At 31.9% G+C, this 13,648-nt stretch overlaps 2 protein-coding genes across 2 annotated transcripts; both read left to right on the forward strand.

The window, feature by feature from the left end:
• Positions 1-226: 226 nt before the first annotated feature.
• On the forward strand, positions 227-4,110 carry TRIADDRAFT_29260 (uncharacterized protein; the record flags this gene model as incomplete). Its single annotated transcript, XM_002115285.1, has 7 exons — positions 227-544; positions 1,128-1,766; positions 2,654-2,813; positions 2,989-3,033; positions 3,236-3,437; positions 3,607-3,698; positions 3,899-4,110. 7 exons carry the CDS (start codon positions 227-229, stop codon positions 4,108-4,110), a joined length of 1,668 nt encoding a protein of 555 aa, XP_002115321.1.
• Positions 4,111-8,633: 4,523 nt separating this feature from the next.
• Positions 8,634-12,413, forward strand: TRIADDRAFT_59376 (uncharacterized protein; the record flags this gene model as incomplete). Its single annotated transcript, XM_002115286.1, has 11 exons — positions 8,634-8,757; positions 8,988-9,053; positions 9,218-9,363; positions 9,500-9,586; positions 9,722-10,057; positions 10,324-10,637; positions 10,889-11,022; positions 11,417-11,565; positions 11,783-11,992; positions 12,109-12,216; positions 12,336-12,413. 11 exons carry the CDS (start codon positions 8,634-8,636, stop codon positions 12,411-12,413), a joined length of 1,752 nt encoding a protein of 583 aa, XP_002115322.1.
• Between the last annotated feature and the right edge of the window lie 1,235 nt (positions 12,414-13,648).

Below are 13,648 nucleotides of genomic sequence, written 5' to 3' on the forward strand. Positions count from 1 at the left end.
TGTTCATGTAAAGTATTGGATGTTAAAACATGCGAATACGTTGAAGACTTATCGGTTATGAAAATTAACACAGGGTTAACAGCGATATATTTAATTTCAAAATGGACTCTTAGAAATGGCAAAATCAAGCATTATTCACTTAAGATTTAATATAAATAACTTCACTATCTATTACCGGCTTACTCATCTGTTTAATTTTTTATGTTGTATGGGAAATTTCAATAGAATGAGTCAATCTAGTGACCATGACAGTAACAAAACAGCAAGCGATGAAAGTAGCACAGATGCGCATCCAAATTCTCAAAAAGTACCGATACTTTCGCACCAGGACGAAGTTGACCAAGATAATCCTGAACCAAGGAACCGTTTTGACTTAGACTTTAGGTGGCGCCCAAGTATAGAACATGATGAAAACTTTCCCTTCAGTGCTAGCTTTCATGGAATTGAACATATTTATGAAGGAAGATATGGAACTAGAAAAATTCTGTGGATTCTCTTAGTGGCAGCAACGATGATTGCTTGTTTTGTCTTTATTTTCATCCAAGTAAGGTTTTACATATATGTTAGCTACAATTACAGTGATAAGGCTTGTCTGACAGATTTAAATAGAAAAAAAGGAGTCATTTTCATAACTAAAATAATCAAGTCACAGTACCAAAGTGTTGTTTACACTTTAAGGCATCATTCCAATATTTATAGATTTAGCAGTAAAGCCTACAATATATTCCGCAATGATTATCTACAAGCCCAAATCATCGTAAAAATTGCACTTAAATTGATCCCAAGTATAAAATTCTTAATTTTTAGCATCATAGGATAGTCTTAAACAAAAATTAACTTAAATTAAGTATTAAATATATAAATTTAAAGCAATTTATAGTATTAATGTCGACTACTAAATCAATTACTATGGTCTACTTCTAGCCGCTACTCCATGATAGCCGTTAAAACTTCATTAACTAGCTTTATAGCCTTACAACTTAGCTATGAGTCTATGGATTTACCTGGTTCGTTGTATACTATCTCATTTACGCACCGAACCAATAATACAGTAATAATACATACTCATAAAAGTATCTCTATGTATAAACGAGATATTCTAAAGGTGATTTTAAAATTTATCTTAGATTGCTCACTATTCCGCCTTCCATACGACAACAAAGTCAACCTTAGTCTATGAGAAACAGTTGGCATTTCCAGCAGTAACCATTTGTAATTATAATAGCTTTCGACGCTCTGCTGTAACCGCAAATGATCTAATCCATATGGCTTATCTTGTCAAAGCCTATCGTCTAAATCAAGGAGTAGTATCCGATTTTATTGGAGAAAAGGAAAGGCAGAAATTAATCAATTACTGGAAAAAATATGATGCAACTCACGCGAAGAAATTTAATTATCAATTATTTGTAGAAAGAGTAGGCTACCATGCAAGTCAAATGATTAAATCGTGTCATTTCCGTGGATTGAAATGTGGACCTAAAAATTTTAGCAATGTTCTGACCAGTTATGGTAATTGTATTACATTTAACGGTCCTAAGCTCGAATCCAATCCGAAGCTGTATCAGAAAAATCCTGGGGCCCATCAAGGACTAGAGTTATTAATTAATATCCAAGAATATGAATATACCGGTTCATGGCATTCTGATCGACCAGATATCGGTATTAAATTTGTTATTCATGAAAGACATTACCCGCCTGATGTGACCTCGCAAGGTAAAGCTGTTGGCCCTGGTTCTCACGCTTATGCCAGTGTTAAATATAAAACGGTCAGTAAAATGATATTCCCTGTTTCACTTACAATAGTAAATGTAAATTTAGTTCAAAATGTCTTTGATTTATTACTTGCTTTTATTTCAAAATTTAACATTACCTTTCAAAATCAAACACATTACTCATCAATTTTTGTAGGAGTTCATTGTTCTTGCTATAATAGATAAATTAATTAGCGCGGAGTTCTATAGGTTACGTATTTCCCGGCTTCACTAGATATAAAATTACCCCTTTGTACTAAATGTGAAACACAATCTAAAATTTAAATACATTACTCATCGGTAATTCCAATTGCTACTCTATCATATAAAATATTATTTAGTATACCATCTTGCTATTTATGTCGCCATGATCAAATAAAGTGTTTATCGTACAATTTGCCCACTATAATTTAGACCAGCTTTTTGATCTCATATAAATGTTCATTATTCCTTGATATAGTCTTTGATTCTTTTTCTTCTATACTATATTGCATATAAAATTATTAGATGTATCAATTTCATTCGGTGGATACGAATACCTCTTTCAACTAATACTTTGTTTATTACATCACGTTAGTCAATATACAATATAATAAATCGAAATCGTCCCTTTTAATTAATTAGGTAGTGCTCTTATAGCTTTAATCGTCAAATTTTCAACGATTCTTTCCACTTTATACGAACTGGTTTAACTTTAAAATTTTCTGACTATACAGTTATATTCATTACCTTGTTTGCCTAGACTTCATTTCTCCTATCAAATTGTCATATACATAGTTACATGACTTCGATATCGACTTTCAGCTAGCACATTACCACTCTGCTACGTTATATATTATCCATCATTTAATTTAAAGTAAGATTTATTCTTATAAGAGCTCTGATATTTACTAATATCTTAGATTAGCAACCTACCTTCACCGTACGGTCATTGCGGTAGCAAAAAACTAGCCTTCTATAAAAAATATACTTATGCTGGATGCCAAATTAGTTGCAAGACTGAATATGTCCAAAAGAAATGTGGTTGCCGAGCTCCTGACATGCCAGGTAATTATTTATACAGTTATTACTTTACTTCACTAAATCAGCATACTATCCGTCGCATAATAATACTATAAGACACTATACTATCATTGCCATTAATTAAGTAAAAGTTGCCGTGTTAAGGGGAAAAGATGTTTATGAATATTACTTCATTAAAGTTATTTCACTTCGACAGGACAAAATATTATTCCAGTTTGCTCACCACAAAAGATGATTGAATGCGTTTCGCCTAATTTAGGTAAGATAATCTTTTCAATTTTTAACTAAAAGTAGTTTAAAAAATATCTATAATCGAACTGTGATAGCTACTACCGTATAGCATTCAATAGCTGGTATTTCCATCTCATCTTATACTCGTACAGTCTATATGCATGGCCGGTAATGCAATGCTCTAATTGTTATACTTAGCCTTTAAGCATGTATTTTTACTTCTATAACAGAAAAATTGATAACTATTAACGATAAAGTATGTATTTGTCCGATACCGTGCCACATTGTGCATTTCGATACCACCATCAGCTATGCAAAAATACCCAATCCTCAAATGGCCAAAGATTTAACAGAAAAAATTAACAAGACAGCTTTTCAAATTGAAACGCATGGTCTTGTTGACCCAGATATTGATCCTACACTTTACATTTCGTAAGTTTAATCCATTTTAAATTAATAATAAAACTAGATATGCTATCTGTAAAAACATTTTTCATATCTATCTGCCAACAAGCCCCAATCGAAATAACTTTGAATTCGTCGTATCAGGACATCAATTTTAAACCCAGAATTCTTTTTGATACCTTACATCGCAATTTAGGCAAAATTATATTCTGCTAAATGTCTTCTTCGACGATCTGTATTATGAAAAGACGGTCTCAACTCCAGTTTATACATTTACTTCATTACTAGGTATGATGTTCGACGCGAACATACATATTTCTAACTTGAATATATAATTTTTGGTTGAAGACGAATGTCAAAGGATTATTTACATACCATACTTGCGCTTACATTATTCACTGACAATAGTAATAAAATATTTCATAGCTATCTGAACTTAGTGTATTCTATAGATTATTCATTAATTGCACTATTTTTTTGCTACATAGGTAATATCGGAGGTCAGTTGGGATTATTTGTAGGTGCTAGTGTTCTTACCCTTGTAGAAATCATTGAGTTTGGATTCTATCGTAGCCGTGGAGCAATCCGACGAAGTGATTGGAAGCAAAATTTACGTAAGAGTATTTCTAGAAGTCGAGAAGTGACGGCAACTGAAGAAAAAGAACCACTTTGCAGTGGTAAGATAGAGACGAATAAATAGTTTCTACTCTCACTAAAATATCGAAACAAGTGCAATTTCATCAATATCTTACGATGCATTTATTTTAATGATAGCTAATATTCAGCAATCAACATCAAGTAGAAAATACATTAACATTATTTTATTTGTCACCTATCTTATTTTTAGTTGAAAATGGCGATACCCAATTATCAAAGTGAAGTGTTTCATTCAAGTAGCTGCCTGTGCGAGCTAAAATAGCTCAAAATTTCATCAGAAAGTTATAAGCTATCATTTACCTATTCTAGATTGGCCCACTCTAACGAAATGCTACCGGATTTCTTAATTAGGCCATGCGTAAAAGTGTGTAACTGAAGTATCTATGCACCTTTCTATAGTTAATAATAATAATAATTATCTAGTTTTGTTGGTTCATGTTTGTCGTATAATGGTCAGCTAGTTATTTTATCTAGCCATTTTTAAGAGATTTATTTACCCCTGAGCTATCGATTATTAATAATAGAAAATGTAATTTGTTTCTTCTCATCGTAATTTAATTGTCTTTACAATAGAATTACGTTAAACTATACGATATGAGATCATATTTACCGCAGCAAATAAAAGATACTGCATGTAGGTATATTAAAGGATAATTGTAAACACACATACAGTATATTAAATTTTTATTCAATAATTTGCACTATAGCCACAGATTTTGATAGATACCGTTGTAGTTATGGTATTAAACTGAGACAGATCAATAACAAAATTAATAGTAAATGACAGAAAATTTGGACTAAAATTTCTATAAGAAACACTAAAACATGGCACTTAATCTTTCCCAATTATGCTATAAGAGATATTGCTATAAATCTTTCTATATTTTTTGTGATCAATGATTTATCAGAGCTGAATCACATCCGTTTAACTTTTAAAAATTGAACGATATGATGGAAGCCGCATATCAGCCGAGTTTAATCTGATAAGATCATGATTGCAATTATCTTAGAAACGCTGTAAGCCGAGTAGGCTATATTTATATCCGCCTTAGAAAGACGATAATTTCGCTAATTAGATAAATTGTTCGTTCATATTTCGCAGCGGAATGCAATATTAAACATTACTTATTAGACTTAGAAAGTTTGCTGACAGTGGCATCGGCCAGCCTGTATTTTATTCTATAATAATAATCCTGTATTAAGCTTATTAAAATGTTGATAATTATAAATACTAAAGAACTTATTTCTTAGTACTCCGATATGAAATTAGCTACAAAACTACCTGCAATAGAGTTTAATATTCGTACCGAATAGTTTTCACGGTGCAGTGCAAATAGCGGTTTGGAAGTTTTAATAAAAAAATTTGTAGTCAATGCATAGAGTACATGAATACCGATTAAGACTGACATTGTAGGAGAAAGTAATAATTATAAGCGTGCATCGAAAAATGAAGGAGCGTAGGGTGCACGATAGCAGAAAACTGAGAGAAATTACTTTTCTGATGTTAGACTTACGATCTGCATGAACGAATGATTTTAAGAAAGTACTAATAAAGTTCTTTTTACAAGAGATTGCATTACCAATTTCTACCATACTGTATAGATTAAAATTTACACGACGCCGCAGTTTTGATTAAAAGTATAGTAGAAATGCTACTGTTTCATCTTATTGTAGAGTAATTGTCTTCATATTAGTAGATTTATGATCATATCTGTCATTATAAAGCTTAGAATAGTCAGACTTAGGATTAACCGCTATAACTTCAATGGTGCAGAACCAGATGCGCTTACATTGATAATGACAAAGTGGATGAACTAGTAGCAAGATCCGATGAGCCTTACACTAATTACAATTACCGTAATATCACGATTGAACAAAAGTTAATACGTATTATATTTATCCGTGCTGAGTTTTGCCATATTTTTTTAAGGGTTATTGTAGCAGTTTCAGCTAATTACAGCAGTGATTGAAGTACCTTAGCATTAAGAAGTAGAACAGTCTACTATGCTGTCACAACCGAGATTTCAGCACAAAAATTAACGGGATTCTTTTCTCTAAAGTAGTCTTAACTATCTAAGCAACTCCAAGCACTCTTTAAACTACCAAACTTATATTCGAATCTTAGACGATAGAATACTCACGGGGGGAATCAAAAATTTATTCTAAAAGCTATTTATTAAAATGACTGATTGAACTCACAGCTTACAATCTACTACTAATAACTGAAAAGCATCTGTTATCGACTAACTTATCAACTCCCTCAATTGAGAACTTTGAGGCTTTTATATAGCCTAACAAACTTCATTGGTGCAAAGCAATAATAAATTTATAGCCAAGCGTTTACATACTGAATATAGCAAGAATCACAACATACTTTCTATGACATTTAATGATAGTTAATCAATCGTTAGGTGCTAACATATGGTTCATTTTTACTGAACGAAATTATATCATTAATGATGCAATAATTAATTAATTATTACGTATGCTTATAAGGTAATTTCATGATTGCTGATGATAAAACGGTGCACTTATGATATTCGTACCATGTGTGTATAAGGTGGCAGTAGTCGGCAATATAAGGTGATGTTTTCGTGTAATGTCTTAATATAACTATTAAATAATATGGAATTGTTATCGTGGAGACTAAGTCGATTATCCGGTTTATCTTAACCACTTTTAATTATTATTAAGAAGGAAGAAAAGTGATTTCTTCTTATGTCAACCGTTCTATTAATAAACGATACATTTAACGTTCAGCATGGCGTTTACCTGATTTTGTGTCGCGTTAGAGGTTTGCTCAATTTTAATAACTAAGATTTTGAGTTAGACGGTTGCGAACCTAAAGGGTTGTAAAACCCAATCACTACATGATATATTATAAGTCTTTATTATAATAGAGTGTTCTACAATTGAGTGAAAGCATTAAACATATCTACGTATGCTGGACAATTAATTGCAATAAAAAAGTATGGTTAAGGATAGCATAGTTTAAATTCGCTAAAGTCATGTAATGTGACTGCTGCTGCTGGCATAACAGTTTACTGCAACCTACGAGATAGGAATAATCAAGCTTGCTGAAACATTCTGATATTCAAAAATGAGATTACTTACGGTACTCACTGATATGTGAATAAATAGTATGAGTACTGCATACATAGGTAAACAAGGATTGAAAGAGACACTAGTCATATAACTAAAAAGCTGATTTCTTTAAATATTAAACAAATTTATAACATTCGCAATACGAGTATTAGTAGTAATTAATCACTACAGACTAATACTCTGAGCAGAATTAAAACAGGTATACACGTAAACAAGTATAAGTATATATTTTAATAATAAATGTATACTTATGATAATAGAATTGCGACACTTACTGTATGGTGCATTGGAGTATATATTACAAATTCTGTACTAGTTGCGATACAATATAATAATTGATCTTAGAAACCTTAAAATTACATTATTTCTGGGAATTTATGCACTAGTAATAAATTTAATACTTGTATTTTAAATTTCTTTCCCTTTATTACCCTTTATTACTAATTATTTCGTGATATATAATATAGCACAAACGTCTATACAAGCACAGTATAACTAAACATATACTAACCTACTATGGTTACAAGCTGAAACACGATCATTCAACCGTTACCATGGTGACAAGATGGAAAAGTGCATACTCCTACAAACTAGCAAAGTAAAATCAGATTGTCGGAGATCGTCTTAGTTTAGACCGACTGGTTTGTTAGCTACTGGAAACGAACGGTACGAAAAGTATTATTCAACTATTACTTCGATGCTACTGAACGTGTATGTAGTCTATATTACTAAAACCTTAAGCATATACTTATTGGCGGCCAAATACGTCGTGAACGGTATTTTGTAAAAGCGTTGTTACTCTATTACCTTCTCGGTTGCATATGATGAGCTTAATATTTTGCTATTAAGCTTCAGAAGTTCATAATAAAGGCTGAATATACCACTTTAAATAATATTGGTCATCGACATAACTTTAATGTAACTGCTGTTTAGTACTCTAGCAGATCATTTATTGTTGGATTGGGTACGGTAATTATCTTGTAAATCAGAAATACTTCTTTGACTTAGCAGTTGGTTCCAAATCAACGAGGATTAATTTGATTGAAAGCGACAACGTTTACTAATAGTTAAGTATCCTGAAGCCGTAATATCATCGAAGTACCTAAATAAAATTACTATTAATTTAACTCTGAACAGGGAAATTATCGTATTCAGGTAACTTATTAAATAAATTTTTATCAGATTCACGCTTTAATTACTAGTTCTAAAGGAACAACATCTCCATAAGCTAGTTAACTATATAAAATATTAAACATTCCGTACCATTCTTGCTAAACAATTAACCTTCACTTTAGACGTAATAGTAATTTATATCAACTTATCTCTGTAAACAACCTCATGATTAAAGGAGAAATGTGACTGCGATTCATAGTGCTTAAATTGCCCCCTTTGACTTTCTTAACATTTATTCCGATCGAAAATATTATCTTATCAATATTAAAATATCAAGAACTAGCCAGGATGCTCTCCAGATTGGATAATAAAAGTCGTCTGGATCAATTCTTAAAAGAATGTAGGTCAGCGTACGAAACAGTGACTGGCTCAATCAGTAACGATATTCGATCTAAAGAAGATTTAGAATTAAGTAAGAGAATGATACCGAATATATCGATAAAGATGTTACAAATTGAATAATTATGCTGTTCCTCGACAACTTCTTACGCTCTATTTAATATACATAAAGTTAAACTCTAATATACATTACAAGCATAGCTTGGCTTAATTTATTTTAAACCACACAATCCTCCGTATTTGACGGTTAAGTATTTTAGATAGCAATCTTACAGCATTTTTTTATAAATTTAATTATGATAGTTCTTAATATTATGGGCAGAAATCCATCTAGAGCTAATATGAAATATTATTGGTCTAAACACACTGGTAAGTAAATAAATCTGAATGGATAACTACCCTTAATTTAACTATCTTAATATTAGCGATGTGCAATAATAATTGCAGTAGTTTATACGAGTATAGTATTTGGATTATAATTAATCATCATAAATCGATATTCAGTCGTCTAAAAGTGTGATCATTTATATTAGAGTCAGTAAGCTTTGACGAATTCTGCGATTACGCTGGGCAAGAAAGAGAGGTTGATGAAAATTTACTTTTACGTGCTTTTGAACAAGTTGATCCAAACGGTGATGGTTTTATTGAGAGAGATGAATTAGAGCGTGTTCTGCTAAAGGTTGGATATAAGACTTAGATGTAATTTAATGTAAATTTATAAAGACATAATCTTTTCAATGGTACCTTAGTAAATTGAGTCCTATGTTTACACTCATTTTTAATGATATCAAATTTTGAAAAAATGATTCCTTTAGTATGGCGAAAGGATGACTCAGAGCGAATTAAAGCAGTTGTTAGATGATTTTCCCTATGACGATAAAGGAAGATTTCCATTTGAGGAGGTCCTTTTCTATAATTAAATAGAATAACATTCACTATTATTTAAATAAAAATCTTTGTATTACACGGTTAGATGATGTAAGATAAAGCTGAGGCTTTGATTTTACTACTGACTGATCAACCTTCATAACATTTAGTTCTGCAGAAAATTTGCGGATATTATCGAAGAATGTCAGTCTATTACTAAGCGAACAGGTGCTCAAAATGGCGTTAAAGAACGAAAAAATCTAAGTATTAAGCAACCAAGACCTTCAAAGCGATCTTCTAGTCGATTATCGATAACTTCCTTAGCTTCTATCCGAGAGCAAAAACCAGACGAACCTCCTAGCCCTAAAATCTCTCCAAGAAAGTCGAGCACCGCTTCGCTTCCTAGAGAGCGTAGTCTATCGATGACTCGGAAAGATAGCATTAGTTCCGTAAAAAAATCTTCATCGCAAACGAAATTATCGATTGTGGAACCTAAGAACTTAAAAGTATGAGATGGTTTAATGTTACTATATAACTAAACTGTAACCACTTGGAAGTAATTGGTACTTATAATTAACAGCGATCATTTCTAATTGATATAGTCATGGCATAATATTGTCAGAAGAGGCTGTTTATATGTAAACGACAGATGCAAATTCAGCAGTCAGCAGTATAGACTAGATCTAGCTACTGCTTCAGCAGTTTGGATTTCCATTTGCCCTCAACCAATAAGTATGATAAAGGCATAAATCTCTTCTATTTCGAATTACAGTTGGACGTTGTTAAATCTCGTTTGCTCTACATTTTATTTAAACCAATTACTGCTTTAGCTAAAGAATTAGCTCGTGTGGACTTGGAATTATTCATATTTAAGGAAGAAGATAATGAGATCAAAGAGTACATATCGTGTCAAAATGCAACTATCAAAGGCAAATACTGCGTAAAAACAGATTTAAGATCAGGCAAATACAGATTGATTCCATATACAAGTGGCTGTATATTTAAACAGAGATCTGAGGAATCAAAATCAGTTGCAAAATTAGTAAAAGGCAGTGGTGAAGCAGCTGAAATAACACAGGCATTCATGTAAGCTTTGATCTCATAAACGCGATGATACTGTCAAAGTTTATGCAGAATAGTTTGTTTTACTAATATTGAAAATATCAAATGATGTCATTAACTATCATAGAACATTCTAATTCAAAGTTTTAACATTATAAAAATACTGTTATACTCTTATACTGTTATTATTACAACTAAAAGAAATGAAACCTTAATTTAAATGAGCGTAGCAAGTGAAAGGCATGCTTATACGATTTTTCTCACTGACTACTTAGTGATGCATTACATCATGCATTCGATTCTTTCGACTTGGATGGCAATGATTTACTTAATTACGAAGAATTCAATAACTACTATATAAGAGCAAATGATGACGAATGTGATTTAGAAACCTGGGGACATGTTACAGGTTAGGAAATATCAATTCAATTTTCCAAATTTTTGAGTATAAAGTCTCCATGTGCTAGCCTTATAAGTTAATTGAAGTTCTTTTTCAAACATTTATTGCCTATAGATATTGTAAAAATATTAATAATGTTACTTATACTTGTATAATTGCAGTCCTGCAGGAACCAGAGCAGTTTTTTTATAATCATCCAATACATCTCTAATAATCCACATAATTAGGAAGTGTACTCTTACGATTTTCGCGCAGCGATAAAATATATGAAATGATTTAACACTGCTCAGCATTTACTAGCATTAAGCGATGTTATAGTTTACATACCACGTTATTGAAGAGAGCCAACTTATCATGATTCATTTTCAAGGATAGGGTTTAATTTTCTTTTACGTTATCTTAGAGTCATATGAAACGAAAGATGGAGAATTAACACGAGCTGGATTTATCGCAATTCATGAGCAAGAAGCCCTCGATAATCCTGATGATGTAACCGAACTTTGGTTTACATTACATGGAATCGGTCTTAATAATTCACTTGTTCCAGACGAGGTAAGGCAACTTCGATGAGACCGATAGCGATAGGTATAAAACAGATTTATCCATTCCAAGACAGCTGTTTATGTTATACTTAGTAAAATATTTTCCAGCGGTCACGCAACTTAAACTGCTGCGATAGATGCGCTATTTCATATCTTAGCGACATCTTAGACACGGTAGCTAGCTAAATTAATTGACTGACATCGCGTATGTTCCTATATACATCTAGATATGTCCATTCATCGTTGAAATTCATACAGAAGATTGTGAAGGTCACGTCGAGACAACATCAATCAGAGAAAATGCCGATTTACTTGATAGAGCAGTCTGTGCAAACGTAGTTGCTAAGGGGACTAGTAAATCGATTAGTGACTTAAAGGACCTACAGTTATGGACTTATCAAACAGACACTCGAGCAAGTTTTGTCGTATTAAATCAGGTAAATGGCAGTAATATCAATTTTCTCTATTATCCTTTTTATAAAAAATCCATACAGTACGCAAGCTCTATTTCTGAATTGGACTCACATTTTTGTTACTTAATTATGATAAATAGATGAAAAATCCGATGGCTGTGAAAATAGATTGCAGCGGGAGCCAGAATTGTATCAGTAGCATTGATGATCTCAAGTGCAATGTTAAGATCAAACCAGAAGAAGCAACGGTAACTCATACGGCTGATACAGAGTAGCTTCAAGAGCATTAACTATTATGCTACATCTATGAAAATATACTCTCGATAGTAATTTCTTAAAACAATCTGATATTCGAATTGCTTATTAGGTCGGAATACATTTAATGAAGGAGAATCCAACCAAAGACTGGAGTATAGTATGCTACGAAGAACTAGATCAACTATAAGATATGCTGACCACAGTAAAGTGGTCGTAAAATAATCGACGTAGCGTCGATCTCAGTAATCATTCTTCTTTAATTAAAAAGTATACTATTCGATATACGTTCATGTAGCTAAAGTAACTAAGCACTGCTATAAAATTTTTTATCACAGCATAAACTCTGTATCTGTTTAACATCAACGTGAATACTATAACACATCATAACTATTATTATGAGTAGAAAATCAAATAGTGAGGTTATTTATTGTACCTGAAATTCAATAACATTAATTCAGCAAATTTACCATAATTTACTCAGATGCGAAGTACTCGTATAAATACAATACAGGTTATCATACAACAATCATTCGCACGTCTGAACACAGCGACTGGCATTGCTTTAATTTCCATAGCATTCCACGAAGACTTTCATGTATTATATAGCACTGAAAAGGTGGCGGCGTTAAGCAACACAATAACGGACTGTCCAAAAGTACTGTGTTAAATCTCATCCATAACCTTAATGATAAAATATATTTAAAGAAATTTGAAGCCAGCAAATATACCGTGGCATTCTTGATAAATTTTTCTTTTTACGTAAGCAATGCCCAACATTAACGCTAAAGAAATCATTAAAATTTTGTTTAGTTTACAGGCAAAAAGGTTAATAATTTAAAGTTTACGAAGTTAGTAATAAATTGCGATATAGACATCTTACATTTACTCATCTCTTGTAGCCTTGAGAGCTGTTTCTACTAGTTTGCAAGTCGAATTGCTATAGATAAATATAGGGAATATATTATAGATCAATGCTAACGAAGTCAGTAGTGATTTATTAAATTCTTTCTAAGTTATATAATGACACAAAAATAATGCCTTAACGATCGCACTTAGCATAAAGTGCTACAAAAAACACTTCTAAGAAGTAAGGAATCATAAAACAATCTACGTACTCTGAAATGACGGGTTTCGGAAGAATATGTAGATGAGTTAACTCTTGCATTCTTTAAGTTCGGCTACAAAGTAAATAAAAGGTCATGCTATAAAATCACTACAACGTCCAATACTTACACTCGCATAATAACAATTCTATATACTCAGTAAAATCACCTCGTAAGTCTTGTTCTCACGACGAAATTCATAGTCTTTCCTGTTAAAAACAGCGAAAGTTACTTAAATTTCGGATTAAAGGAGAATTAAGAGAACGAAACACATACCTCTTTTTGGTATTATAACTTCTATCTTCTATGTCTATTAAAA

Source organism: Trichoplax adhaerens, genomic scaffold (assembly GCF_000150275.1).
Source record: "Trichoplax adhaerens TRIADscaffold_10 genomic scaffold, whole genome shotgun sequence".
Classification (NCBI taxonomy): domain Eukaryota; kingdom Metazoa; phylum Placozoa; class Uniplacotomia; order Trichoplacea; family Trichoplacidae; genus Trichoplax; species Trichoplax adhaerens.